Source organism: Ammospiza nelsoni, chromosome 8 (genome assembly GCF_027579445.1).
Source record: "Ammospiza nelsoni isolate bAmmNel1 chromosome 8, bAmmNel1.pri, whole genome shotgun sequence".
Taxonomy (NCBI): domain Eukaryota; kingdom Metazoa; phylum Chordata; class Aves; order Passeriformes; family Passerellidae; genus Ammospiza; species Ammospiza nelsoni.
The window spans coordinates 38278052-38305542 of record NC_080640.1 but is presented as its reverse complement, the minus strand read 5'-3'; the positions used below and the strand labels follow the sequence as shown (position 1 = coordinate 38305542).

Sequence of the window (27491 nt, the reverse complement as noted above, 5' to 3'; positions counted from 1 at the left end):
AATATCTATTAAGCAAAGCATCCTGTAGTGCTTAGGGTGCAGCAAGCATCAGCTGAGATCCCAGCTGGCTGTGACAAGCCTGCTTGGTGATAAACAGCTCCGTGACTTTTGCCTCTTTTCCAGCCAGATTCACATTCCAGGGCTTTTGAAAATGAAACCCCAAAATTTAATTTTTTTTTTTTTTTTTTTTAATGCTGGTTTCGGTTCCCCACCACATTACCTTTGAAAGTACTAAACTCACAGATTATTCTTTTCTAGAAGAATATTACATATTCTGATACATATTACAGAATTATTATCTGGAATAAATGCTAGGGATTGAAGCTTCATGTCACGACAGAAGGGCAGAGAAGCCTCGAGGCTTCCTGTGCCCACGGCTGCCCTGGCGCTCTTGGCCGCTCTCGGGGCGGGCAGCTGGGGCCGGGGGCGGGGGGGATATCGCGATAGGGGCGGGGGCGGTGCCGGGGGCGGCGGGGGCATTATCGCGATAGGGGCGGGGGCGGTGCCCGGGGCGGCGGGGGGATATCGCGATAGGGGCGGGTCCTCCCGCCGCCGGGGGCGCCGCGCGGCGCGGGCTGAGGGCGGGAGGAGCCCCGTGCGGGCCCTGAGGGAGCGGCCGCGGCGGCGGCTCCTCCTCTCCAGCCATGGGTGAGCGGGGCTGCGGCGCCGGGAGCGGGGCGGGGGCCGCGGGGCCGCGGGCAGGGAGCGGTGCCGGGGGAGCGGGGCCGTGCGGGGCCCGCAGCGCGGGCGGTGCCCCGGGTGCGGAGGGCTGCGGGCGGGGAGAGGCCGGCGCTGCCGCAGGGACGGCGCCCGCAGCCCCCGGCCCGAGCCCGGCCGCGGAGCCGAGCCGCCTCACGGGCCGAGGCTCGCCCCTCGGAGCCGGCCGTGCTGGCCAGGCTGGTGCTGGCTGCGAACAGCCCTGCCGGGGCTGCTGCTGCTGCTCCGGGGACAGAGCCCTGCAGAGCTTGCTCTGCTCTCTGTATTACCCCTTGTTCTGCTCCCTGTGATACCCCCTGCTCTGCCCCCGTAATACCCCTCGCTCTGCTCCCTGTAATATCCCTCATTGTGCTCCCTGTAATACCCCTTGCCCCCAGTAATACCCTTCGCTCTGCCCCCTGTAATGCCCCTCGCTCTGCCCCCTGTAATATCCCTCATTGTGCTCCCTGTAATACCCCTTGCTCCCTGTAATACCCCTCGCTCTGCCCCCTGTAATGCCCCTCGCTCTGCCCCCTGTAATGCCCCTCGCTCTGCCCCCTGTAATTCCTCTCGTTCTGCCCCCTGTAATACCCCTGCTCTGCTCCCTGTAATACCCCTCGCTCTGCTCCCTGTAATACCCCTCGTTCTGCTCTCTGTAATACCCCCTGCTCTGCTCCCTGTAATACCTCTTGCTCCCTGTAATACCCCCTGCTCTGCTCCCTGTAATACCCCTCGCTCTGCTCCCTGTAATACCCCTCGCTCTGCTCCCTGTAATACCCCTCGTTCTGCTCCCTGTAATACCCCTGCTCTGCTCCCTGTAATACCCCCTGCTCTGCTCCCTGTAATACCCCTCGTTCTGCCCCCTGTAATACCCTTTGCTCCCTGTAATATCCCCTGCTCTGCTCCCTGTAATACCCCAGACGGTACCCCAGTGGTGGCTGGGATGTAGGATTTCACACGCGGTGTTAAATTCTAAATCTTGATTTTAAATTTTAAAAAACCTGTTCGCCATTTATATTTTTAAGAAGCAGGTGAAGAAAAGCATGCGGGTAGATCGCTCTTTAAAACAGACCTAAGATGCATTTCGCCTCAGAAAGAGCAGGCAAGGGCTGGTAATTGAAAGGACAGCAGACATAGAAGTCTGTCTGAGGAGGATCGGCTCCAGAAGTCAGAATGAGGTCACCTGACAAAGGAATTTTCATGATGCCTTTGGGGAAATAGGCAGGATGTGTAGCAAGGCAGAGCTCCCCACCTGAAGTCTGCATTGAGCAAGGCGTTTCCTCCTCTAGCACTTGTATTTAATGCTGTCAGTAGCAAGGCTAATAAAAAAGCAGGATGTGTGCCCTGCCTGCAGAAAGGTGCTGCTGTTCCAGCCTCCTCCTGTCACAGGGATGCTGTGCTGGTGCTGCTCTGGTAGGGCTGGTGAGCCCCCAGCAGCTGAGCAGGAGGGAAGGAACAGACAAAGCACTGAGCTGTGGCTGCTGCCTGGGTACAGCTTTGCCACGGCCCTGTCTCTCATTACCTTACTGTTTCTCATGTCTCCTGGGCTTTTCTGTTGAAGTTCTGGGGAACTATAAAAGCAGTTTTTAAGGCATGTACATAATCTCAATCATTATTTTTCCTAAAAAGCAGAGGGGTACTTGGGTATTTGGCGGGCAACTAGGGACACAGAATATTAGAAAGTAGTTTTCAGGGTTTCTAATACCCAATCCCTAAGTACCTGAAGTCTGCAGGAAATGAGACAAGTCATTTCACTGCTGTTGGGGAACTGAGAAAATGCCCATCTGTTATGATGCTTTGGGTTCTTTGTGCTTTCTGACATGCAGACAGATACAGTCTGTATCAGATACCAATACTCAGATTTGCAAAGGAACAGGCTCACTTTTTTTTTCTGTTGCAAGCCTTTCTAGATATTTTGACATCTGTGTCTCAATGTCTTCTAAAAAGTTTAGTTTTTTGCTGCACTTGTTGGATTTAATTAAGCAGGAAATCATCAACTCTTTTGTTTCTTTCCAGGTTACTTTGATGATAGTGAATAAACAGAGGCTTGTTTTGTCTCTGAGAAAATAGGGTCTGGCCTAAATGTTTGAATTGCTTCATTATAAATGAAAATAAGCTTAAGAATTTCCTGAGCACTCTGTTCTCAGTAGCAGGATTTCTAAGAAGAGGAACCTTGTCCATTCTGTCAGACTAAGATTATTGTAAAAAGCTATGGATTTTTTTACTGATAAGATTTAATCCTCAAATGTATTTTTGCAGTATACACTTCGTAATGCTTACCAAAAACTTCAAGTTTAAGCAAAACCTTTAATTTTTAAGATTTTCTGGGTAGAAATTACTTTGTGACTAGGTGAGAAACTGAATTTTCAGTGTGTAATATTTTCCAGAAAATGCTCCTGGTTTAGTGGCAGTGACTCTGAACAGCCTGAGAAGGGAAGTGTGTTTGTGTCACTGCGCAGTTAAAGCTACATTGGACAGTGATTGTATAGAAAATTATGAAAAGTATCATTGTATATAAAAGTATGTATATAAAAGGCTGCTTCTGTAGGTAGGCTGTGATACAGAAATAAATCCATAAATTAACAGGAGGGCTGCTTTGATACCGTGGAGGGCATGGTTGCAGCCATGCAGAGGCGCTGTGTTAATTGTGGTGACTTGGCTGCTTCTGAGAGCTGCTGGGACAGCATGGTGCCTGAGAACTGGCATTGCCAGCCTGGGCTTTCCCCACTAAACCCATTAAAACACTGAGAATGTGCTCTGGGGTGGATGCTCCTCTATGGCATGGTGGTTTATAGCCCTACTGAATCTGTTCTGCTGAGTTTATTGGGGTTATTAGTCTTAAGGTAAGTTTTCCTTTTAACAAGGTGGATGTGAAGCACTTTATTTCTTTGTGTCACTCCTAAAACTTGATCCATAACATGTTTTTCTCTGTTGTCTTAGCCGTAAAGGACCCCACAGCTGTAGAAAGAGCAAATTTATTAAACATGGCTAAACTGAGTATCAAAGGACTCATTGAATCAGCCTTGAGCTTTGGGCGCACGCTGGACTCTGACTACCCACCTTTGCAGCAGTTCTTTGTTGTCATGGAGCACTGCCTGAAGCATGGCCTGAAAGGTGTGCAAATTGCTCTAGCTGCATAATTCTCATCCCAAACATGCCATTTTTCTTCCTTTCTTTCTGGAAGTAGACTTTAAAAAGTGTAATGTTGCATAAAAAAAAAAAGTAAATAGTCACCTTTTATAATGAATAGTGTAATTATTAATTCTTCACCACATATATTTCCACATTTAACAACTTGTCATTTTGTGCAGCATTTGTTGTAAGAGGTCCAGGGTTTACCAACTGCATGTATGTATGTAGTGTGTATTTTTAGCTTTTTGTTTTTGTATTATTTTTTTCTAGCATATAGTTTTTAAATTCACAGCAAAGTAATTTGGAAGTTGGCTTTGGATACTGCTGAGCTGACCAGTGTCTCAGTTAAGAGTTATCTGTAGCTCTGGACTCAGCAGTTAACCCTTGCACACACCAGATATTATGAAGAAAGCTACTGCAGTAATTTAAATTAATTTGGTTACTTGATTTTTCTTTTCATAGTAAGAAAATCCTTTCTGAGTTACAATAAAACCATCTGGGGTCCTCTGGAACTTGTGGAGAAATTATATCCAGAAGCTGAGGAAATAGCAGCAAGTGTCAGAGATTTGCCTGGCCTTAAGTAAGTAGTATTGTTAAAATGCAGCAGGAAAATAAAGGATCTGACTGAGAATCATGATTTCCTTTGGCATTAACCAAGCCTTTGAACAGCTAGTGCCTGATGCTGGGGAGAGCACAGGTGAATGAATGGGAGCTGGGTAACAATGCAAAAAGCAGCAGGTTGTCACTCTGCAGTCTGGAGCTGCAGCAGACACTGGTGAGGGCAGTCAGCAAAGGCTCTATCAAACCACAAGGTGACACACCAAAGAGGAAAGAATTAGGCAACTTTTGAGATTATTGCCTGCACAGTCCTACTCAGCTGTAAATTTATTCTCTTCCCATTCCAGTGCACTCTGCTTTTGTGTTTAGCTTTATAATTGGCCATCCACGAAATTCCAAAAGGGTTTGGTTGCCCTGACTGGTGCAGGGCAGCACAAGGGTTCTAATTTATAGCTTTAGACCTTATCTAAAGCACACAGGGATGTAAATTATTATTTACTCTTGTGGCAGGGGAAGTAATAACCTTTGCCAGGTGTGTTACTCTCTTCCTATCCTAACACAGCTTGGGAGGGTTTTTCTTTTTCATTGCTGTGCTCGCCACTTGTAAGTATGCATGCACTAGAAGAGGAAGTTCTGCAGGTCCAGCTGTAATTTGCTGGATATCAGTGTTTGCCAGTTACTTTTCACCTTTTCATCTTTTTTTGGCACTGTCTTCCCAAGATAGCCCTGAAGTTGCACACAGTTAAAGGTAGGCTTGAGTAAGGGCTGGGTAGAGCCAGAGTAGGATTGGGAAGCTGCCATGGTGGCTGGTGATGGGCATTTGGTTCATTTTCCTGCAATTCCCCTCAACTCTCAACAAACAAATGGCAGAAAGGAGTCTCAACTGCTGCAAGCATATTGCTTCAGCAGCAAACAGGACTTTCAAGATCATCAGGCTCTAGTGCAGTCTGTACTCATATTTTTCTGGGTCTGCTCCCAAGCTCAGCTGAGAAGTTGGAAATCTTTGTTACCTCAAAGCTTGGAGTCAAAGCCTAAACATTATGGCTGTCCACATGGTGATGCTCAGCTAATAGCTTAAAATACCCCTTCAGAAACAGCAATTGCTCCACCAGTAGACTGATAAGGTGTTAAAGAGCATGATGTGATCAATATTTTGTTAATTTGGGCCTTTGTTTCAGGACTCCGCTGGGCCGCGCCCGGGCCTGGCTGCGCTTGGCGCTGATGCAGAAGAAAATGGCCGATTATCTTCGCTGTCTAATCATTCAGAGAGACCTCCTCAGGTAAACAACTCACTGGAGTCTGTTTGCAATTTGTCTGTGGAGGTTTGGTCTCCTAAAAAATAATCCTGCATTCTCCCACTGTGCACTGGGGAGGAGGTGACTTCATCCCTACCGTGCGCGTGGTTTCACTGAGCTGCCATTGCAAGGAGGGCTCTTGCTTTGAGCTCTGCTTTCACAGTTCCAACACTGGCATTGCTCTCTTCTGGTGTAACTCCTCCTGTCTGGTGGAGTCATTCCAGCACAATGGAGAAGGATGCTTCTTCATTTCAGTTTTATAAGCTATACGTATTTTTGAAACTGACTTTGTGCCTAGATAACAGTGGTATGTCAGGATGTCATTGGTGTTCAGCAGCTATGGATTTTTCCAGTGACAAGAGAGTTTGTTACATAGAATCTAAACTTTTATTTAAAAAGTGCAAGGAAAAGAAAGTGCTGATATTCTCTTGTTCAGTGAAGAATTTATGTTTGTAGTGATTTTGGTGCAAAACTATGACAAATATTTAAAAAACCTTTTTAGCATTTCAGGACTTTAAGTTTCTTTTTTATCCATATAATCTCTTCCTTGGGTCCTTGAATTTCAAGCATGTATTCACTAAATTCCAGGCATTTTTTTTTCACAAAAGGTAATTCTTTTGCCATTCTTCCTTTGCATTGCTTGCAGTGCTTCTTAACAACATAAGAGTTGTCTGACCCAGTGTGGCCAAACATCTATTCCTTGCAGTATGCTCTTCAACACTGGCTAATAGAAGGTCTAGGGAGGAGCCTTTTCTCTTGGTTTTTTTTTGTTTGCTTGTTTGTTTGTTTGTTTGTTTTCTTTTAAAGTCAAAGTAAATCTTGTCACCCTCCCCACAGCGTCCCAGCCATCTGGAGCCTAAGGCAGTATCCTTGTTTTTAATAGCCTCTGAGAAAAACTGTGCACTTTGAATTTTTAAATATTTATGAGGTGAAAGTATGGGCAGGGCCAGCCCATCTTTATGGATGCTGTAGCAAGGCTGCAATAAGAGAAAATTCAGATGTGTCTGTCACTTCTGAATAATTTATTGGATGTATATAGAATGAACATACCAGTAAGGTGCAATTTTCTCCTTCACACAGTGAGTTTTATGAGTATCATGCCCTGATGATGGAGGAGGAGGGAGCAGTGATTGTTGGGCTCTTAGTTGGGCTGAATGTGATCGATGCCAACCTGTGTGTGAAGGGAGAAGACCTGGATTCACAAGTAAGTCTGTCCAGGTAAAATTCCTTTACAGGCAGTCCACGAGAGTTTTCTGTACTTTTGTTTGTGGGTTTTGTTACTTCAGAGTGGTGGCTTGTTAGAAATCCCAGCTCAGACTGCTCAGGGTGTGATGATCCAGCTCCAGGCTCCGTGGGGCTGTTGCCTTGACCTCACTATCAGCAGGGTCAGACCTTGGAATGGAGATAATGGGCAGAGTGCAGGGGTGAAGCTTTGTGCTCTGTCCTCAGATGGGAGCAGCTGCAGCAAGGCAGAGTTCTTCCCATCTGACTTGTGTGGCCCAGCCTTTTCTTGTGTGGGGCAAGGATAGTGCCATGATCAGTTTACCCTGCTTGGTTCATTTATTGCTGTTCTGGAACATCATAGGAATGGTACAGGTACCTGAAACAAACACTCTTATGAGTGACTTTTGTGACTACTTTGATTCTGCAAAGCAAGACTTGGAATTCTTCCTGCATTGAATGGGCTTTGACTTTTAACCCTGATCTCTTCCAAGAAAATATTAACAGATTCTGTTTCGAGGCAGATGCACAGGTATTTGTAAATAAATGTAGACTCTGTTCAGCCCTGATTTGTTTTTTTCAGCTTCTTTGTGGAAAGAAATCATAGTAGTTTAAGTGATTATAACTGTATAATATATTTGATGAAAAACCAGCTCCTCTGGGAAAGAGAAGTTACAGCTAACTGTGTGTGTGCTTTTGAATCCTGTGGTTAACTTGTCCTCAGTTGTTTGTTCTGGTTACTGTGTGATGTTAGTTTCAGGCACTGATCTTGTGTAGAAGATATAACATTGACAGGCCTGTAATTACAGAAAACTTATCAACTTGCTCTTAGTGTTGAGAATTAAATATTTGTATTATAGACCACAAAATCTGTTGCTAGCTACAGCTCTGTTATACTGGGTGGCCTTGCTGCATGAGAGAGAAATCTCAGTTTGAGGAGGTGGTAGTGGCAGATGAGATCTGATTGGAGTGTGTCCCAATTTGACATTTGTAACATGTCCAGAATAATTCTGTTTGTGAGGAGTAGTATAAAGAAAGCACCTTCTCAGAGAAGCCAGAAGCTGCAGGTTTTATTGAGCAGAAAGGTAAATTTCTGAACCTTGATGGAAGTCACAGCCAGGAGCATCATTTTGGTATGTTGAAAAAATGCTACTCAATGGTGAAATGTGTTTATGCACATTTCTAGTGAATTGAAATAAAGTAACTTTTATAGATAGAACATTTTACCTTATTTATTAGGGATGGTATTTTGCTTTAATCAGAAAAACATGTTTTTAGAAAGTATTTTGAGAAGAGAATTTTTAGAAAAGACACAGAAAGAACAAACAGGATGCTGACAGGAGAGCACTGTATAAACCAAGTAAATATTAAACTTTGTAAAATCTTGTTTTAAGTGTTATAGTTCAGGTTTTTCAGCTTCTGGCTGAAACTGGATGAACCTTAAGAATGCTGTAACTGAGGTTTTATCAATTGCATCAATACAAGGCTGTAAATAGCAGCAGCACTTATTTGTGTGATATGGAACTGTACCTTTGCTCTCCCCTAGGTTGGGGTGATCGATTTCTCTGTGTATTTGAAGAGTGATGATGACATTGGGGGCAAAGAAAGGTATGTCCTCTCAAAGTACCTGCTATTCTCTATGTTAGCAAATGATTTCTTGGCTGGGCCTGTTCTTTTAGAAATAAGGTTCCCTAAGAATGAAGTGTTCTGATCCTGAGAAGAATGCCCCAGTGTGTTGCTCTGTGTTATTACTTAGCTGGAGGAGTATTTGCAGTCTGAAGCAAACCTCAGCAGCATCAGCTCCTGCCCCCAAGCAGGGGAGGCTTGCCAGGAGGCACTGGAAAGGAACCTGCAGGCCTTTAAGGCCTCAGCCTGGGATTCAGTCAGGCTTTCAAGGAACCAGTTATGGCAGAGTAAATGAACATCCTTATCCTTCTCAGACTGCTATACTTCATGTAGAGAAATTGTTTGCAGTTACAGCATTGGGTGTGTTTGTGTCTCACTGATATGTGTGTCGTTATCTTCATGAGTATGAGATGAAGTTGTTTCCTTTCTTTTTAAAACCACGATTGAGATGGACATTTTCATATGTATATTTTCAGCTTAGTACACAATTTTGTTAATTTTATTTTGTGCTTGCTTTAGAAATGTACAGATTGCTGCAATATTGGACCAAAAGAATTATGTTGAGGAACTAAACAGGCAACTGAAGTAAGTATTACTTTGAAGTATGGGTGTCAGGCCAGGCTTACAGGTAAATAAATGCCTTTTGTTCCAGAGCTTTGTGAGAGAACTTCAGAGAAAGAGCTGTAAATTCTCCGTGTTTAGACTGAAGATTTAGTGAAGTAGGAAAAGACACTCTCCTGCAGAGCTCAGTGTCAGTTTTCATGCTTTTGGACAATCAAAACCTTTATTCTTCAAAGAAACACAAAACCAACAGGCCAGAGCTGTGAAGGTCCTCATGAATCATAACTTCACAGGAATAAAAAGCTGGGTCTGGATTCTGTGTTCCACTTAACAGTTTGCCAGAAGTGGTTTTGAGTGTTCTGGTGAATCCATATGACTTTATTTCTTTGCCTTGCAGAATATTTTAGTTTGTGGCTTTAATGCCTAGGACTGAAACTGAATAAACTCACTGCTTGCTAGAAGCTACTTATATGTGGTAGGCTGAGGTTCCTGTTGAGCAATTTTCAGGAAAGCAGCATTTTCCTCTTGCTTTGCTGGATGGAACAAACCTAGTCCACCACTGTGCTTGTTACTGTGCAAATAGAAGAACAGTGAAATAGAAATTCTCTGAGAATTATTGTACAAAATTAAAGTCTGAGGGGCTAAAGGGCTAAAAAACCCCAAAAACCACAACCAAGCAGTAAAGCCAGAAAGAACTTCTGTAGAATCTCTAGCACAAAAAGGATCTAGGTAATTTTTGAAATGTAATAATCTTTTTAAATTTTTAATGCTGGTAATCTGGATCATTGGTTACTGTAAGACTCCTGTTGGAGTAAGGACATTCTGCTTTGAAATGGTGTCACTGAGCAGAAACCTTCAACACCACAGAACAGCAGAGCACATCAAATATGAGCAAAATGAAAGCCAAGGAGGAGAAAGGAGCCATCACAAATAAGAGCAGTGGTGTTTGTTTGATGTCATTATCCAGGTGAGCTTCTGTGTGCTCTTGTACTCTGGTTTATGCACAGAATTTCCTATCAGATCAGTGATTCAGCAACTCCTATTTTATTTCAGTTCAGTTGTTTGTGTTCAGACATCCTAAAATGCATTAATCACTCTGCCCTGCTGTTCCAAATGAACTGGCAGCTACTGAGGACACCACAGAGAAATATGGGAAAAAGTAAATGGTGTTACAGAATAGGTTTTCTCTTTCCCTGTGTGTGAAATGCAGCCTAAAAAAGAAGGTACTTTCTGCAGAAATAGGCAATCAGGTTATGGAAAAGGCCTGGATGTAGTTTGATACTATAAAAAGCAACAGAGTAATAAAAGGCAATAAAACTCTGGTGAGACTCCTACATGAAATCAAGAAGCATCAAGAAAGAGCCTGAGGACAAATCTCAAAAAATGCAGAGAAACAAATGATTTTATGACAGAAATGTATTTTGGAGGAAGAGAATCTGGAGAATGGTTTTGTTCCATAGGGGAGAACTCATTTATCTTTTGTCTGCAATATGGTTGTGAGGATAAAAGAAAGGAAGAGTGCATGGGAAGTTCTGGCCAAGCAGAGGAGTTTAGGTGACAGGGGTGGCATTGGGAATTGGAAAGCAGCATATAAATGTTCAACAAAGGAGAGTAATTTTCTTATATTTAGGAAAAGTTCCAGTAATGGGAACAGACCTCACAGCTCTTAACCATTAATCACTGTACCTTGCATTAAAGCTTGGTTGGATGGGTTTTGATGTAATCTTGAATAGCATTGTTTCTTTTTCCCTTTCAGTAGCACGGTTAGCAGTCTCCATGCAAGAGTTGACTCACTGGAGAAATCAAACACTAAACTGATTGAAGAGGTACTTTTTTATTTTAGTGATGTGTAGCATATTGTTTTCTCTGAAACTCAGATTTTCTAAATGTACGTACATTATTTTAAGCTATGGAAGCTCTGGATAATATATTCTTATACCTTTATTTTGGCTTAAAGGAGAGGGGCAGCAGCTGCAGGGACTTGAAGTCAGTTTGCCAGGCAGCCCCTAGCATCAGTACATCAATTCTGTAGAACATTGCAATTTCCAACTTTGGACAGAATGAGAAGAGAATCCTTTCTCAGTGCCAGCTGTCAGTCTGATTTGTGCAGATGACTGGTCTAGAATGGATGGCACCAGTTGCTACAAAGAGACAGAAAATAGTTCACCAAGCAATTTCTGTTCCAGTCCTCAGCCTTAGCCAAAGGATTGCTTCTCGCTTGGTTACTGGATGCTGATACCCAGCTTTCAGACTTGTCTGGTTCTGCTTTGTGTTTATAGCCTGTATTTCTGGTTATCTGTGATGCTTGACTAGTTTCCAGTATTTTTAGCTTTATAAGAGAGAGCACACCTTTTTTAGTTAATGAAGGGGAAAATTGAAAACGCTAAATTGAGCTGCTGAAGGGACAGCTAGCTCACTCTGGGAGTAATGTATCCAGACAGAGTGAAAGCAACTTTTCTGTGTTAATTCTCAGAGTATTCTGGTTCCTTTATGAGTTTTCAGCCCAACTGTCCACCTATTTTGATCCTTTGGCCTATAATTCTGACATTAAGCTGTATACTGTAGGCCCAAGTTTGAAATGTCATCTTTTGTAAATATGTTTGTTGTTCATATGGGGGAGGCTTTCTTATGTAAGCTGCTCCATATGACATATTAAGATGCCCAAAAAAGAAAATGAGAACTGGATGAACTTGAAGCCAAGTGGAAAGCAGAAGCTGAGGATGAGGAAAAAGAATTGAGGGTCTTTAAGTCATAATGGAGCCATGAAAAGAAAGCATGTTCTTCTCCAGACACGAAACAGTGAAGTGTCCTGAACACACTGCTGCTGTGTAGTGAAAGTGACTCATTATTAAACTCAGGAGATTCATGCTTTCTTTAAAAACAGCTAATCCTCTGTTTGGCAGGCAGGGAGAATAGAGCAGATGTCTTGGTCTTGCATTAATCAGAACATTTTATCCTTTATTTCTACTCTCAAAAGTGGTCACAGTGCTTTTTTTTATTTGTTTCTTTTCAGTTAGCAATAGCAAAAAACAATATAATTAAACTTCAAGAAGAAAACCATCAATTAAGGAGTGAAAATACTCTGATTTTAATGAAAACACAGCATCATCTAGAGGTATGTTAGTTTTACCACTTTAAATATCGTAACATAACATGTTTATTTTTGTTCAAAAATTTGTACATCTCAACTTCAAGTAAGCTTAACTTGTCCAAATCTGATACAACTTTTACAAGGGCAAGGGCTTATTAAATCTGTGGAGCTTTCTAAATGGCATAAGTAAATTAAAGTTCTAGGACACAAGATTGTTTTACAGCCACATGCATGGGTAGTGTATTCAAGTGACACCCAAGGAGGACAGTACTGTGGTGTGGATGTTTTGCTGGTTTTACTCAGTTCTCATTAAAAAGCCAATAGCAACAGAGCAGAAACAGCTCTTTCCATGTTTGCCCTGTGCTTGGAGGACGTGTTTGTAAGTTTTTCTTCATATTCCCCACAAGTGTTAGATTGTCACAGTTGAGACTGCCACAAGAGAGTATCACCACACGCTTTCAGAAGGCTGCAGGCATCTGCCCTTCTTGTTCTTCAGCCCAACCTTTTATATCCTCTTGTTCATGCACTGCACCTGTGTGCCCTGTGTTCCCTTAGCGAGGGAATTTTGGTCCATGCAGTTATTAGGGCAGAGAGCTTTGGGGCTTGGATTGTGTTTAGGGTGAGGAGGATGGTTGCAGTTATTACAGTGTATAGGTAGAAGTTGAGGAAGGTAAGCTCATTGCTGTCAGTGCTGCTCACCTGGGGACGGGGCCTCAGCCCCGCCGCCAGTCACCCCCAGCTGTGTCCCCACATGAAATTGGTGCCATCAAGGTGCAGAATTTGTGCAGAAGGAAGCCGGAGGCTGTGTGTGTGTTTGCAGGCAGCCAAGGTGGACGTGGAGGCCGAGCTGCAGACGTACAAGCACTCGAGGCAGGGCCTGGATGAGATGTACAGCGAGGCGCGCCGGCAGCTGCGCGAGGAGGCTCAGCTGCGCCAGGTGGGTGCTCCTGCACTGCAGCCCCGCCTGCCTTGGCGTTAGTGCTGCCTTGCACTCCCTGCAGCAGCATTTCTCTAAAGGCAGCTTCCACAGAGCATCAATATTTCTGTAGTAATATTGCTGAAGAACGGTAAAAACAACAACCACGTTGTTCTTGGGTAAATTTTTAGGTAAGCTTTTAGCAACACTGTATGCTCTCTGTGCTAAATCTTTCCTGTGAAAGTACAAACACTTCTATTTTTGTAATTAATACTTAGGCAACTCTGTACATGTGAAAAACGCTAATCGCTTGTTTTTAAAATTTTAAAAGTTTAACAGTAATAAAATGGTTATGAAAATAGTAAAACAATTAGAGTAATAATAATTTGGACAATTTGAATTAGAACAATATGAGACAATAGAGTTACAGACAGTCCGGGTACCTTTTTCTGGGCAGCACAAGCCCGAAAAAGGACACACAGTTAACAGAGGATTAACCCTTAAAAACAACAGCCTGTTGCATATTCATACACCTCATACATGGTGCATAAATTCCATTCAAACACAGGATTCTGTCTGGGCAGTGTCAGCTTCTTCCTCTGAATCCTAACAGCGCCTTCAAGGCGGGAAGAAGTTCGTTTCTTCTGATAGAGGGCAATAAATTGTTTTTTTCTGAAAGATTCAGGTGTTCTGTGGCTGCTATCTCGCTGCAAGCCCTTTCATTACAAAAAAAAGTATCCTACATAGCATCATTTCTATTTTAACATTTTTTGTAACCTAAAACTATATTTAACACACTACTTAAGAGAACTAATACAGCATTGCTTTCTAACACAACACATATAATATTCATTTGAATATTTGCAAAAAGCCAATCATAAAATACACATTTTTCACAGTGCACCATTCTTATAATGTGAGTTGTCTTCTCCCAAAGTTAAAAAAACCCGTTGGCCAGTTAGTATATGATTGTCACATTTAGGGATAATTTGCAAAGGTGAAGAGGGGCAGAATTTCTGAAGTGGTAAAGTAGGTGGTGCTGCAGCACTGTTAGAGTTTCAAGCCAGAAATAAATAATTCCATAATGATTGAAATCCATTGTGTGGCACTGTGTTGTGTTTTCCAGGATATGGAGAACGAGCTGGTGGTTCAAGTCAGCATGAAACACGAGATAGAGCTGGCCATGAAGCTGCTGGAGAAGGACATCCACGAGAAGCAGGACACCCTCATCGGCCTGCGGCAGCAGCTTGATGAAGTTAAAGCCATTAACGTGGAAATGTACCAAAAGCTGCAGGTAAAGGACAAGCTGCTGTGCAGCTGCTGAAGGGGTTACAGGGACAGAAATGCATTATTACCATTCTGGGCAGTTGCTGGAGTTTTGGTTTCCTTGTGCTTCTTAGGTCAGCTTGACATTTTGGAACATTACCTATGTAAACGTGCTTTCATACAAAGAAGTTCTTAAGGCAGTCACTTACTGGGTTTAGGGAAGAAAAGAGCATGAGGATAAGATCATAGCCTAATAATACCCTATGTGAAGTAAAGAGAGTAGTAATATACTGTAACAAAGACATTTTTTTGGCCTGTGTTGTATAAAACAACCAGAGGAATGTAGGCACATAGTGAGGAGTTGAAGAGAAGCCCTGACCTTCCTAAGCAGGGAAAGGAAGACAAGAATATATTAAATGGAAAAAGCTAATTACAATTTTGGGTTTATTTTTAAACCTATTAACAAATTAAGAAAATCTCTTAACAATTAAATGCCTTTTGTGCGAGAATATGTATCTCAGGGACCCCAAATGCAGTTAACAAATTACCAGATACCAGTGAATTACTTATGTAAAACATGAATTTGATTTAGGGAATAAATTCTGAAAACCAGCACAAGAACCCAGTCAAATCTGTGGCAGAATGAGAGGAAAAAATTGGGATGCTGTGGAGGATAATTGAAGTGATGGACAGAGGATTCTACTTTCCAATCTGCAAATGTGAGGAAACTGGACCAGAGGATGAGAAATATAAATAGAGCTGGAGAGAAAAGTAAGAGAATGTTCTCCAGTGTTAGGATCTGGGGAGGGGGGTTGATTTGCAGGAGAATCTTGGTGATTTTCTGAACTAATCTATTTTCTCTTCACTGGTAAGGTTCTAATGGGCTACTTGGTCAGTGAATTTAACTTTGACTTCTAAAGTGATTAACTAAGGAAGGAAATTAAATAGCATTAAATATTAAATTAAATTAAATATTAAATAGCATTTACACTTGCAGAGTATAAAACTACAAATTTTCTAGGCATAAGATTTTACATACTGTTCTCAAGGGTTTTTGGAAAGCAATCCTTAAAGAGAATCAAAACTTGATTTTTACCATGTGCCCTTTTGGATACTGAAGAAAAAGCCCCCCCAGGGTAATGGTGCAATGATACAAATTTCAGTTTCAACCTCTTTTGTAACACAGGTTTCTGAAGATGCCATGAAAGAGAAGAATGAAATAATCAGTCGATTGGAGGATAAGACCAATCAGATTAATGCAACTATGAAACAACTAGAGCAAAGGTACAGCCCCATCTTTGTTTCTCTTTATTCACAACTCCACTCCCTTACATCTTACTGCATTCCCACAGCTGCCGTTGAAATGTCATTTTCAGCTAGAACATTTAAAGCAAACCTTCCTGAAACTCCTGATTAGTTATTTGCTGTTGGACTGTTTTTTTCTGTTTGACAAACACGCTCACTTTAAATACAAACTTAATCTTTCAGTTTTCTCCCTCTACCATTGTTCTTCTGCTCCTAGGTTTTTATGCTGATATCAAAAGTCATTCTTTCAGTTGTTTCAAAATTCTGATTCCTTATTGCCTACTTTCCCCTCCCCTGAATGAAATGCAATAGAAACTGAAGCATTAATCTTGCTTATACTTAAGCACATGCTTAATATAAACATTAATGCCTTCAAGGATCACTGGTTGTTTGCTGAAGCTGTTATAATTGTTGTCCATTGCTTTGGAAGTGCCATTATTTTCAATGACTTAATGAGTTTTCACACTGAAAGGTTGAAAAGTGAAAGACTAAAATTCCAGAATATAAATCTACATTATGGTTGGACTGCATGTACTACATAATAATACTAAGATGTGATTCACATGTTTTAATTTAGTGGCCTTATATGCAACATTGATCTTTCTAATTGTAAAATATAACATATCCATGAGCCCTGTCATGTTGGTGTTTGACATGTCTTTTTTTTCATTTAAATCTGATTATGAAAAACATGCTTATGTATTAAAAAAATTAGTGACATGAATATTCTTTTATTGACATCCTTTTTTCCTCTTTTTTCTTTTCCTTTTTATCCTTTTATCCCAATTTTTGTTTTTACTGTTTTGCTGCCTTCATCTGTCTTTGATTTTTGTCCACTGCATTCATGAAGTGACAAAGATCTGTTAACTCAAACTAGGACTATTGCAATGTCATTCGTCAAATGTGCCAGCAATGAGGCTCAGCACCAGTACAAACTTGTCAAGGATATTTCATTCTGAGAGCTCCTCCAGACCTCTTGTGTTCAAATAATTGCTGATAAAACAGGACCTCAGAGGTTTCCAGTTCAAATTTGAAAGTGGTATTAGAAATCCTGCACTGTAACTGATTGTAGCTGGGTTCTGGTTTGTTTTCTGAAAGAACATCACCTCCGATCTCACTTTGCCCCTCCTAAAAAAAACAGAAAAAGAAAAAAAAAAGTAAATTACTGCACTATTATTAAGCAAATGTAAGCTAGTTTTCTAATGCTATTGAATCACTTCTTTGTCAAATTTTATTTTAAGAGGTTAGATATCTTTATTTGACTGTACATTTTTATGACACTTAAATCACTAATTACTGATTTTCCCGGTTCTTTGGTACTAAGAGATTTCCAAAGTAGCCCTTCTGGCTAAACCTCCCCTTGTCCCTGCTTGCTCCTTTCACTTTTAGGCTGTATTTACCCCAAAGCACGCTGTCTGTTGGGTTCTGTGGCTGTCAGGAGCTGGAGCTGAGCTCCCTCACAAGGCTGGCTGTAAGGAAGGAGGGTGGTGCCAGCATCTCTGCAGTGTGAGTGCAGTGAAGGGATGCCAGCCTCTGCTAAAGCTCCACCTCCCTGGTGTCCTGGGGTAAAACGCTCTCCTGGAGTCACAATGTGCTTGGAGCCTGATTCCTGAGTGCTCCAGCAAATCCTGTGGCTGCTGTGCACTCCTGGCAGGAGGAGCAGTGAGCAGGATTTACAGTCAGGGCCCTGAGCCTGCCTAACCCGTTTGGCAGCTGAGGTCTCTGCTCTGGGATCAGCACTGTGCTTGTGCCCAGAGCCGTCCCCTGCCTCCGTCTGCTGTGAGCTGCTGCTGGCCTGCACTGCAGGGAGAGGAGCTCAGCTGCTCACTGCCCTCCATACCCTCCCTGATGTTTGCTCTGAGGGCTGCAGTGGATGCTGAGTGGGAAATTGGCCTTGGAGTTTTGCAGCAGAAGGGGATGTTTGTAGAAGTGGGGGCAGGATGCAGTCCTACAGAAAGGGTTTCTGTTGCATGGTTATGTACTGGCTTATTCCTTGGTTTGGAAGCAGAAACAGCCTTTAACATGAGCTGGCTACTGAAAAGTAACTATCTTCTAATTATCTTCAAAGAAAACCCAAACCAGAAACACAGATTAGAACAACAGGAAGACCATGACAGAAATGGAAGCCTCATCCACTTCAATGTTATCTATGCAAACAAGTGTTTCCCACAGAATCATCTGCATGCCAAATCCAGCTCAGCATCTGCCTGAACCCAGCAGTGCAGCCAGCCCTGGTGCTGGGCTGGGGATCATGCTGCAGCTTTAGGGTAGCAAGCTCTCTTCCTGCCCTGCTTGTGGGAGCAGCTCTGCAGTTGATTTGGTGATTTAGGGAAGGGTTTGATGTGCTTTTGGTGTTGGTGTGTTGTGTAGCTTCAGCTCCTGCACTGGGGAGGATCCTGCTCTGTCCCTGCATTCTCCTTCCAGGGCTTGGCCTCTGCACTGCCACTGCAGATGTGATGGGAGCATCCCTCAGGCCCCTGGGGCAGCTGAGTGAGATAGTGCACCCTTGATAAGGGGGTTTAATTCCAGCCCTGTTCACCTGTTTACCAGCAGCTTTTGGGAACTCCCTGTGGTGCGACTCCATCAGCAGAAGCACAAATGCAGACATATTGCTGACACATCTTGTTTTTAGCTGACTCTGGGAGCTGGGAGTCACTCTGCGCTCAGGGAGCTGCTGGGAGGTGACAAGTCAGCCATCTCCCTGGTTCCTCACTTACCTGAGAGGCCCTTGAGGCAGTTGTGCAGAACACAGAGCATCAGGTGGGGACGTTCACTGGGATTTTGCAGGCTCCTGTATTCTCCAGACAGGTGTAACCATGATATAGCACAAATCCCCTTTTAGTACATTTACTTTTGTTACAATGCACCCACCACAGAGGAACCACAGTGAACCAGTGCATTCCAAGGGAAGTGCCAGCTGAACAAACCTGGAATTCAGGAGGAAAAGATTAAATCAAACAACAATCCCTCATTTCTTGATTAATCACTTTGATTTGTCTATAGTATGGAGCTATTTTCACCAGTGTAAGAATGCATTATTTTTAATACAGACTATTTAAATGAATTATGGTGTAGTTGAGGTAGTTCTGTAAATGTAGTGGGAGCTGTCAGGGTGTGTTTTGTTGCTAGGCTAGTCAAGTCTCTTGCTGTCTGATTGCAGTGCTCTGTAGCAACCTTATGCCTCAGTTGTTTTGAGCTGCTTTTGCACAACTCCTGCTCTGCCCTGTCCTAAAGGGTGATCAGTGCAAGCCAAGGACTCTCACAGACCTTACTTGGGGGAAAAAGCTTCAGAAATAACACATGAACGTATGCTAGAGGAAAAAGAAAAGCTTCAGTTCTAAAATCTGTATCATGCTTTGGCACCTGTTATTCATGAGCATAAATAAAACAATTATTACTTACAGTGATCACTCTCTGACTGTATGCAAACCCAGGAGCTAATTCTCTAGGCATTGTATGGATTTCTCGTTTGAGTTTGTGAGTTTCCCCCAAACTTTGTTTTTATTTAGAAATGTTTCTATTTCCCCATTTTTCTTTTATTTGTCTTCTTCACCCTCTACACCCTAGTTCTAGCTTCAGTTTTACCCAAAGTTGATTTGAATTACACCAGATTGCAGCAAGCAGAGAAGGCTCAAATGGAGGCTGAGGCTGAGGATGAGAAACTTAAACAGGAGTATGTGAATAAATCTGAAAGCCTGCAGAACGAATTCTCCCAGAAGGAGAAACAGCTGTGAGTATTTCTTACCTGTTTGGAAAAGTGCATGGCAGTAAACATTCTGCATTTGCAATATGTCCTCTGTCCTAGTGCAGGCTGCTTGTTGTTAAATGGTTTTGAACAGAATGCAAATACCAAAGATCTTTGTGTCAGGTACTGGCAAGGCAGAAGAAAATCTGTCATTCCAAGGAAGCCAGGCTGGCTTTGGGTGCCTCTGAAATGACATACTGCTTGAAAGGAAGGGAAAAACAGCATTACTTCTTGGCTAAAAGTACCAATTTAATTCAGGAGGAAATTATCCTAAGTGGGGGAAAACATGTAGTGGAGTAGTGGTAAAACACACTTTGAACAAAGCCCACAAGTGTGGAGTAGTGTGAACTCTACCAGAAGTGGCACAACAATAGTTAGATTGATCCAGATTAAGGATGAGGTAGAAGTGGTTTAACTACCACTGCACAGGAAATAAAAAGTGAAAATCCAGTGGAGTCATAACAGTTAAAAGCTAATTTAAAAGCCAGCCCTCTGTCTTTCTCCTGTTACATCCTTCAGTACTAATTTAAATCAGTGCATAAAGTTAGAAGCTCCCTGTAAGGAGAGGTGCTTTCTCTCTTTGGGAAGATAAAACATCAGTTGTTGAAGTAATTCTTTGATACAAAGATTGGGGCTTAAAAATTAGTGATTTCCAGCCCAGTTGTTAGCCCTGCCCTGCCTCTCTCAGAACTCTGAATTTCACTCCACTTGTTCAACTGTCATGACAAATGTTCACTTTACTACCACAGTCACCTCTGCAGATTTGGGCAAAAGAACAGTTCACACCCCAGCCTTAGAATTCTGCAATTCTGAAACCTCCAGGTCATGTTCACTTCTTTTCCAGCCAGATGCTGAGGTAGTGTCCCAACATGTAAGTCTTTCCTTTAAAAGTGGGTTTGCTTTTAAAACAGGAAAATTAATGTGGCTGTAGGTGTCCCATCAAAACACCTTGCATGAACACTCTCAGATTTTATTTCCTCTTTTCCTGTGGTGACACAGTTTGAATCCAGAAGGTTGAACAGTGTGCTTCCACCCCCATAACATTCTGAACACCAAGTCTTCCATGAAACCAAGAGTAAAATTCCAGCTGGAATGGCTCTTCTGTCAGAGTAGCCCTGAGTCCTTTAGCTGGAGTTCAGTTAAGCCAATAGAACCTGTATCCCTGTTTATCCCTGTGCAGAAAGCTCAATAAAAAAGTAATTCAAAGTCCTTCCTCCTTTATTTTCAGTTCTGTTCAAAATGCCATAAACCTTAGTCTAAAATAGAAGATTCACATCTAAGGGTGTAAAAGGAAATATCTTTTATGATATCAGAGAAACCTGCAATAATTGTCTGCATCACCAATGACACTGTGGCTGGTTGGTTTGGTTTATTTTAGAAACAAGCTGTATAAAGTTAAGGGGCTTTGCCTTATGCTTGTTTTAAAAATACTTCAGAATTTTGCGGTTAGTCTTCTCTTACTCATTTATTTCAAAGGTCAGCTCTTCAAAATTATGCCATACTCCTGGTCCTTTAAATAAACTTACTTTGAAAAGCATTTTCTAAATGACAGTGCTTTGTTTATTACACTGATACCTAAAATATCATTATATTGACACGTTATTTCTGTTTTAGAAAACATGTAACTTAATTGTTATGGTAATAGTCTATTGCACCCAGAAATAAACTCAGTTTTGTTGTCAGAAGTGATACTGTCGTGCACAGTGATTTTTGTTTTGTTTTCCCTGTTCTAGGCTTCAGCTGGAAACGGACCTGAAGATAGAAAAGGAGTGGAGGCAAACCCTGGAGGACGATCTTCAGAAGGAAAAGGAAGCTGTGTCTCATCTGAGAGCAGAGACCCAAGAAATAGTTACCCTTAAGAAAGTAAATGCTGCAGCAAAGTTTGACTATAGTAATTTAGAAAAGGACTGCAATGTTATTTATGGACTTAGACATGGTATTGTAAAGAATTTCTGCAAATATATGAGAAAGACTACACTAATGTGTTCTCACAAATAGAATGATGAAAAAAATGGGCTTTTAACTCCCCATTTAGTCTTCAGATCAGAGCTCAGTACTTTGGATAAGGAGAAATAAGATCCTGGCTTTCCCTTCTCAGTTGTGTTGGGGGCTCTGTCCTCACTGTGGGCTGGGCCTGTGGCTCTGTGCTCCTGGCCCCTCCATCACTCAGATTTATTTCCCAGGGTCCATCTCCACCACTCAGGGGGATTTTCCTTTCCAGGGTCCATCTCCACCACTCAGGGTGATTTTCCTTTCCAGGGTCCATCTCCATCACTCAGGGTGATTTCCCAGGGTCCATCTCCATCACTCAGATTTATTTCCCAGGGTCCATCTCCATCACTCAGGGGGATTTTCCTTTCCAGGGTCCATCTCCATCACTCAGGGTGATTTCCCAGGGTCCATCTCCATCACTCAGATTTATTTCCCAGGGTCCATCTCCATCACTCAGGGGGATTTTCCTTTCCAGGGTTCATCTCCACCACTCAGGGTGATTTCCCAGGGTCCATCTCCATCACTCAGGTTCATTTTCCAGGGTCCATCTCCACCACTCAGGGTGATTTTCCTTTCCAGGGTCCATCTCCATCACTCAGGTTCATTTTCCAGGGTCCATCTCCACCACTCAGGGTGATTTTCCTTTCCAGGGTTCATCTCCATCACTCAGGTTCATTTTCCAGGGTTCATCTCCACCACTCAGGGTGATTTCCCAGGGTCCATCTCCATCACTCAGGTTCATTTTCCAGGGTTCATCTCCACCACTCAGGGTGATTTTCTCCCTGCAGTGGGCTACAGAAGCAGAACTGTTTCTTTACCTCTTGGGGTCTGGGAGAGTTTTCTCCTGAGCAGTTGCTGTTCAGGCTGGGTTTGAGGCAGTGTAGGGGTCACTCATGCCCTTGGCTTTCTCAGTAGGAGCAGTTCCTAGGCAGTAGGGCAAGCACAATTTCAGAACAATTTGGCTTCATTTTATTTTATTTTTGTTTTGTTTTAAGGAGTTCCTTAAGCTTCAGGAGAAGAACAAGCAGCTGAAAAGCACATGTGAGGACCAGGAGGCTGCTCTCCAGGAGCTGGCATCCAAGCTGAGCGAGTAATTTTATTGTTCATGATCACTTATACAAATTGTTTTTGTCATATCCCCTTGAATCAAGGAAAATAGTGGGACAGTGGTGATGCATATTAGACAGTATATGACAATATTATTATTATTATTTTGGTAACTAACCAGCTGGGAGAAGTCAATGTGTTTGTTAGGTCAGGCCTGGTAATTTTTACTTGTGGCTGGTGGGGTAATGACAGTGCTGTGAAAAGAAAATCCAGACCAAAACAGTTTGAACAAAAATGGTGTGAAGGGCATTAGGCTTTGTTCTGCAGGAGAAGAGTTGCCTGGTTTGGCATTCCCAGGAGCCCCAAGGAGAAGGGAACAGCTCTGGCTGCAGCAGGGCAGGGCTGCTCTGCCTGAGCCCCAGCCTGGCAGCTGCTCACTCCCTTCCCCGCCACTGGCACCAGGGAGAGAACTGGAAAAGCACAAACTGGAAAACTCACTAAGAGTTCAGATAAAGGCAGGTTACTAGAGAAAAGAAAAGCCACACATGCAAGGAAAGCAAAACAAGGAATTAATTCAACCACCCCCAGGAGAGCAGGGCCCATGACATGGAATGGTGCCTTGGGAAGGCAAAACTGCATCACCCCAAATGCCCCCTTCCCCTTTCCCCCACTTTATATACTGAGCACGATGCCATTGCTCTGGAACATCCCTTTGGATGTCCCTTTTATCCTGGCTGTCCCCTCACGTCCATCACCCCCAGGAAAGGCCCTGGCTCTGTGTGAGCCCTGCCCAGCCCCAGCAGCAACATCCCAGTGCTATCAACCTGTGCTCAGCACAAACCCAGAACCCTGGGAGGGAATGAGCCCAGGCTCAGGGGAGGGCAGGGCACACCTGGCAGGCAGCACCTTCCTCACCCTCCTGACTGTTCTGTGAAGCTTCATTTAATATCTCTGTGTTCTCTGCAGTCTTTCTGTGGCCTTGATGCCCTGCAGGATAACTTTGTGTGTGGCTCCTGTGACCCAGATCTCACTGGGTTGGCACTGGATGCCTGTGGGGAGGCTGCTTCCTCCAGAATGCCATAATGTGGTCTTGTACTCTTGTTCAGAGGACTTGGTTTACATTTAAGTACCTAAACCAGCTTTTGAAGTTGTTGGAGCATAAGTGACCATGTAGAAGTTTGAAGTAGCTTTGTCTTATTCCTTAGGTCAAAGCTGAAAATAGAAGATATAAAAGAAGCTAACAAGGCATTGCAGGTCAGTAGCATTTTGAGAAAAGAAACTTTTCTTAAACTGTTCTTTTTGCAATGATTCATAAGCATGAGAAGACTTCCCTCCTACAGCAGTTACTCCAGAGATACTCACTGTATGATTTCCTCCAGTGGGAGAGAACCAAACTCCCTTGTAACCTCCTGGAAAGAGTCCATTTGCTTTTGCTTTTCCTTGTTTGGTGCACAGCTGTGCATTTTGGCCCTTTTCTTGCAGTGGCACACACCCTTCTGTCATTTACAGAGTGTGTCTGGGACAGAATGTGAAACCAGCTGGGCTTAAACTGCATAGTGCTTCTCAGTGATCAATAAATAAATACTTGATCATCCTAGGAAACAAGTGAGCATGGTACTTCTCAGGGATCAATAAATAAATACTTGATCATCCTAGGAAACAAGTGAGCATGGTACTTCTCAGGGATCAATGAATACTTGATCATCCTAGGAAACAAGTGAGCATGGTACTTCTCAGTGATCAATGAATAAATACTTGATCATCCTAGGAAACAAGTGAACATGGTACTTCTCAGGGATCAATGAATAAATACTTGATCATCCTAGGAAACAAGTGAACTTGTAGCACCAAAGCTGATAAAATATGAAGTGCAATGGCAGCAGGTGTGGGACTTTGTGAAAGGCAGCAGGGAGCACTGGGGAGCAGAGATTGTGTCTGCACAGGTTTGATGGTCTGCTGTGTCACCTGGCACATTGCTGCACTCCAGGCAAAAGTGACTGAATGGTTGAGCACAATTTAAGTTTATTCAGTGGCTTAAACAGAAGGAAATTCACATTTCCTGACACTGTCCTGGGTTTTTTTGTTTTTTTCTTTTTGCTTCCCTGCATCTTGAGGGCTGTTCCCATGTGCTGAGCAGGGACATTGGCTTCCCTTGAGGCTTGGATGCCTTTGTGCTCCCCCAGCTGAGGCACTGCCCAGCTCTAGCACCCCAGGCATGTTCTCTGTGCACCCCTGCTCTGGCTTTGCAGTGTTTTGGAGCAGCCCTGTGCTCTCTGGGGTGTGTTTGTGACATTACTCTGCTCCCAGGGCCCTGGGCATTCAGGCAGTGAATGTTCTGCTCTTGATTTGTCTTCTCCCCTGGAGCCCAAAGTTTAACTTCATCAGATAAACATAATTATGGTAATTTTTCTCCAGGGCCAGGTTTGGTTGAAGGACAAAGAAGCCACTCACTGCAAGCTGTGTGAAAAGGAATTTTCACTTTCCAAAAGGAAGGTAAAACTTTAACAAGATTTCTCCCAATGTATTATGCATTATTTACAAGTGTTATGTAATTACTATTACAAGTATGATGTAAATAATAATTATCTTTGAGGTGTGGCATGACATGTGAATGATCAGGTAAAAGCAGAGGTATTTTTGAGGTATTTTTCTGGTTCTTTGATACAAACAATGCAGCTGGGCCCTAATTTCAAAAGAAACAGTGTCATAGTAAAGTTCCACAGAGCAACTTGGTTAAAAATTATTTAACTACTTTGTTGAATTGTTATCTCAAACTCTTATCAGCTCTGGCACCGTTAGAGTTTGACATGTGTAGAAGTCTTTTTATGGCATTTTTTATACACTAGAGTAAGAAAATATGAGCTTGTAATTTTAAAGTAAAGTATGATGTTAATTTCCAAGCTTTACTAATTTGTGCAGGAAGTTTCCTTTACCTTTTTATGTTAAACCTCAATTAGCTCCTGACAGAGGCATCCACTGTTTCAGATATCATTATATCATTGCTCATGCTGTATTTTTCTATAGCAGAATACATCCTTAATCCAGAGTGTGAACGAAATCTTCAGCACACACACATATTATATTTATATATATATATAAAAGTCTAGAAAGACCATGTGTCTGCCTGTGTGCAGTCCTAGACAAACACCATTTGTGTGGGATTGCATCACAGTTTGGGATGTAGATCCGTTTTCTTTTGCAGGCTGGCTCCCAGAAGGAGTCAGGAATTACAGTTTGGATTGTGCTGTGTGTATTTTGTTGGTATCCAGTTACCAAGTACATTTCCACTGTAAATTTAAATGTTTGCTCTCTGCCTGTGCTCTAGCATCACTGTAGGAACTGTGGGGAGATTTTCTGCAATGCCTGCTCTGACAATGAGCTGCCCCTGCCCTCCTCCCCAAAGCCTGTGAGGGTCTGTGACTCCTGCCATGCCATCCTCATACAGAGGTGCTCCTCCAACGTGCCATAAGGGATTTATTTATTCATTCTGCTGCTCAGCTCATCCTGTGCAAACCACCACACCAACCAGAGAGTGTAAACAGCATTTCCAGACTGTGAGGTAAGCAGTGTGGAGTTGGAATCTCAAGGTACTGTGGACGAGTGACTTCTCTGCTTCCTCTTGAAACAAATGGAGACAATGGGACCAAATGTAGAAAATGCACATTTAAAAAGAAAAAGAACCCAGAAGGGTCTGCCAAATGCCTCATCAGCTTTTTTGGGAGGAAGCAGGGCAGTTTATACAGGAGACTCAGTGTTAATGTGTGTTGGATGAATATTTCAGTTGTTAAGATGATCTGGAGGAAGGTGATACTCCTACAGACTGATGTGCCACAAGTCCAACCTCATCCTGTGCCTGGGACAGGCTGTTGGGAAGCAGAACCCTGCAGTAGCTGCTTTTAAATTGTACTGGAGAAAAGCATGGCCATTAATGCAGTGGTCTGAGAAGTTGTTGCCAAATTTGTGTGTTCGTTTACTTCTCTGCATTAGCAGGAGTTGGTAATCCCAGAACACCTCAGAACATCCCAGAACACCCCAGAACATCCCAGAACACCCCAGAATATCCCAGAACACCCCAGAACACCCCAGAACATCCCAGAACACCCCAGAACACCCCAGAACATCCCAGAACATCCCAGAACACCCCAGAACATCCCAGAACACCCCAGAATATCCCAGAACACCCCAGAACACCCCAGAACACCCCAGAATATCCCAGAACATCCCAGAACGTGGCACTGCAGGTGTTCTGTGCTGTCCCAGGTGAGGGGAGCTGTGCTCAGCCAGGGCACAAGCAGGGAGGAAGTGTGTTTTGCTGAATGAATGTGTGTGTGTTTTCATGAATTCACATGAATTATGAATTTGCTATATCTGTGTTCCACTGAAGGAGAGCTGTTCAGCACAGGCCTCTTGTCTGACATTGTCTGTGACCTTGAACCAGTCTCTGCAGCGTTTTCATGCCAGTCATGCTCTCCAGCTTGGAGTCACTGCACAGCTCTAGAAACCACCTGGGAAGGCTGGGATGGAATGCTGGGGATCACATCCTTTCTGTGCTGCACAGGGAGCCTCTTCCTTATTTTGTCACCATCTTTCTCAAACCTTCAGAGCTGGTTCCTAAACTTCATTTTTTTGCCGAGCACTTTTGAGCCCTTCTGAGTCCACCCACTCTTGTCAGTGGTGGTAACTTTTGATGGAATGTAAGATCCCTGTTCTTTCCATAGGAAATAGAAATAAGATCCTTTGATAAACTGCCCTCACTGCCACTCCCGGCCTGGGCTCCAGCCCTGCATCCTCCAGGATTCCCAGCCCTGTAGTTCTGCAGCTGTGGGCTTGGAGAGCCCTGCTGGCAGCACAGGGAGGCTGCACACAGGTCCTTCAGCTGTCCTTGCACCTTGTTTAGCTTGGCTTTGTCTCTGAGGATAGGGATTTAGTGAACATCCCAAAAGCTAACATAGCTATTCTTTTTAACACCTCAATGTAGTTGCTTATGTAGCTTTTGTAAAGAAAAATGTTTTTTAAATGACCTGATGTAACTTTTTGTAA

At 43.0% G+C, this 27491-nt stretch overlaps 1 protein-coding gene across 2 annotated transcripts; it reads left to right on the top strand.

Annotated features, from left to right (window-relative positions):
• The first annotated feature begins 538 nt into the window (after positions 1 to 538).
• Positions 539 to 27491, top strand: RUFY2 (RUN and FYVE domain containing 2). 2 transcript variants are annotated; one of them, XM_059477377.1, is made up of 18 exons: positions 539 to 648; positions 3637 to 3810; positions 4291 to 4408; positions 5565 to 5666; positions 6762 to 6885; positions 8449 to 8510; positions 9048 to 9113; positions 10846 to 10915; positions 12103 to 12204; positions 13001 to 13117; positions 14223 to 14390; positions 15549 to 15646; positions 19278 to 19397; positions 21146 to 21275; positions 22400 to 22494; positions 23657 to 23705; positions 24867 to 24944; positions 25777 to 27491. In XM_059477377.1, exons 1-18 carry the CDS (start codon positions 645 to 647, stop codon positions 25918 to 25920), a joined length of 1821 nt encoding a protein of 606 aa, XP_059333360.1. In that variant the 5' UTR covers positions 539 to 644; the 3' UTR covers positions 25921 to 27491. The 2 variants fall into 2 exon arrangements, with proteins under 2 accessions (XP_059333360.1, XP_059333361.1); XM_059477378.1 differs by lacking the exons at positions 19278 to 19397; positions 21146 to 21275; positions 22400 to 22494; ... (1 more) ...; positions 24867 to 24944; positions 25777 to 27491 and adding an exon at positions 16518 to 19216.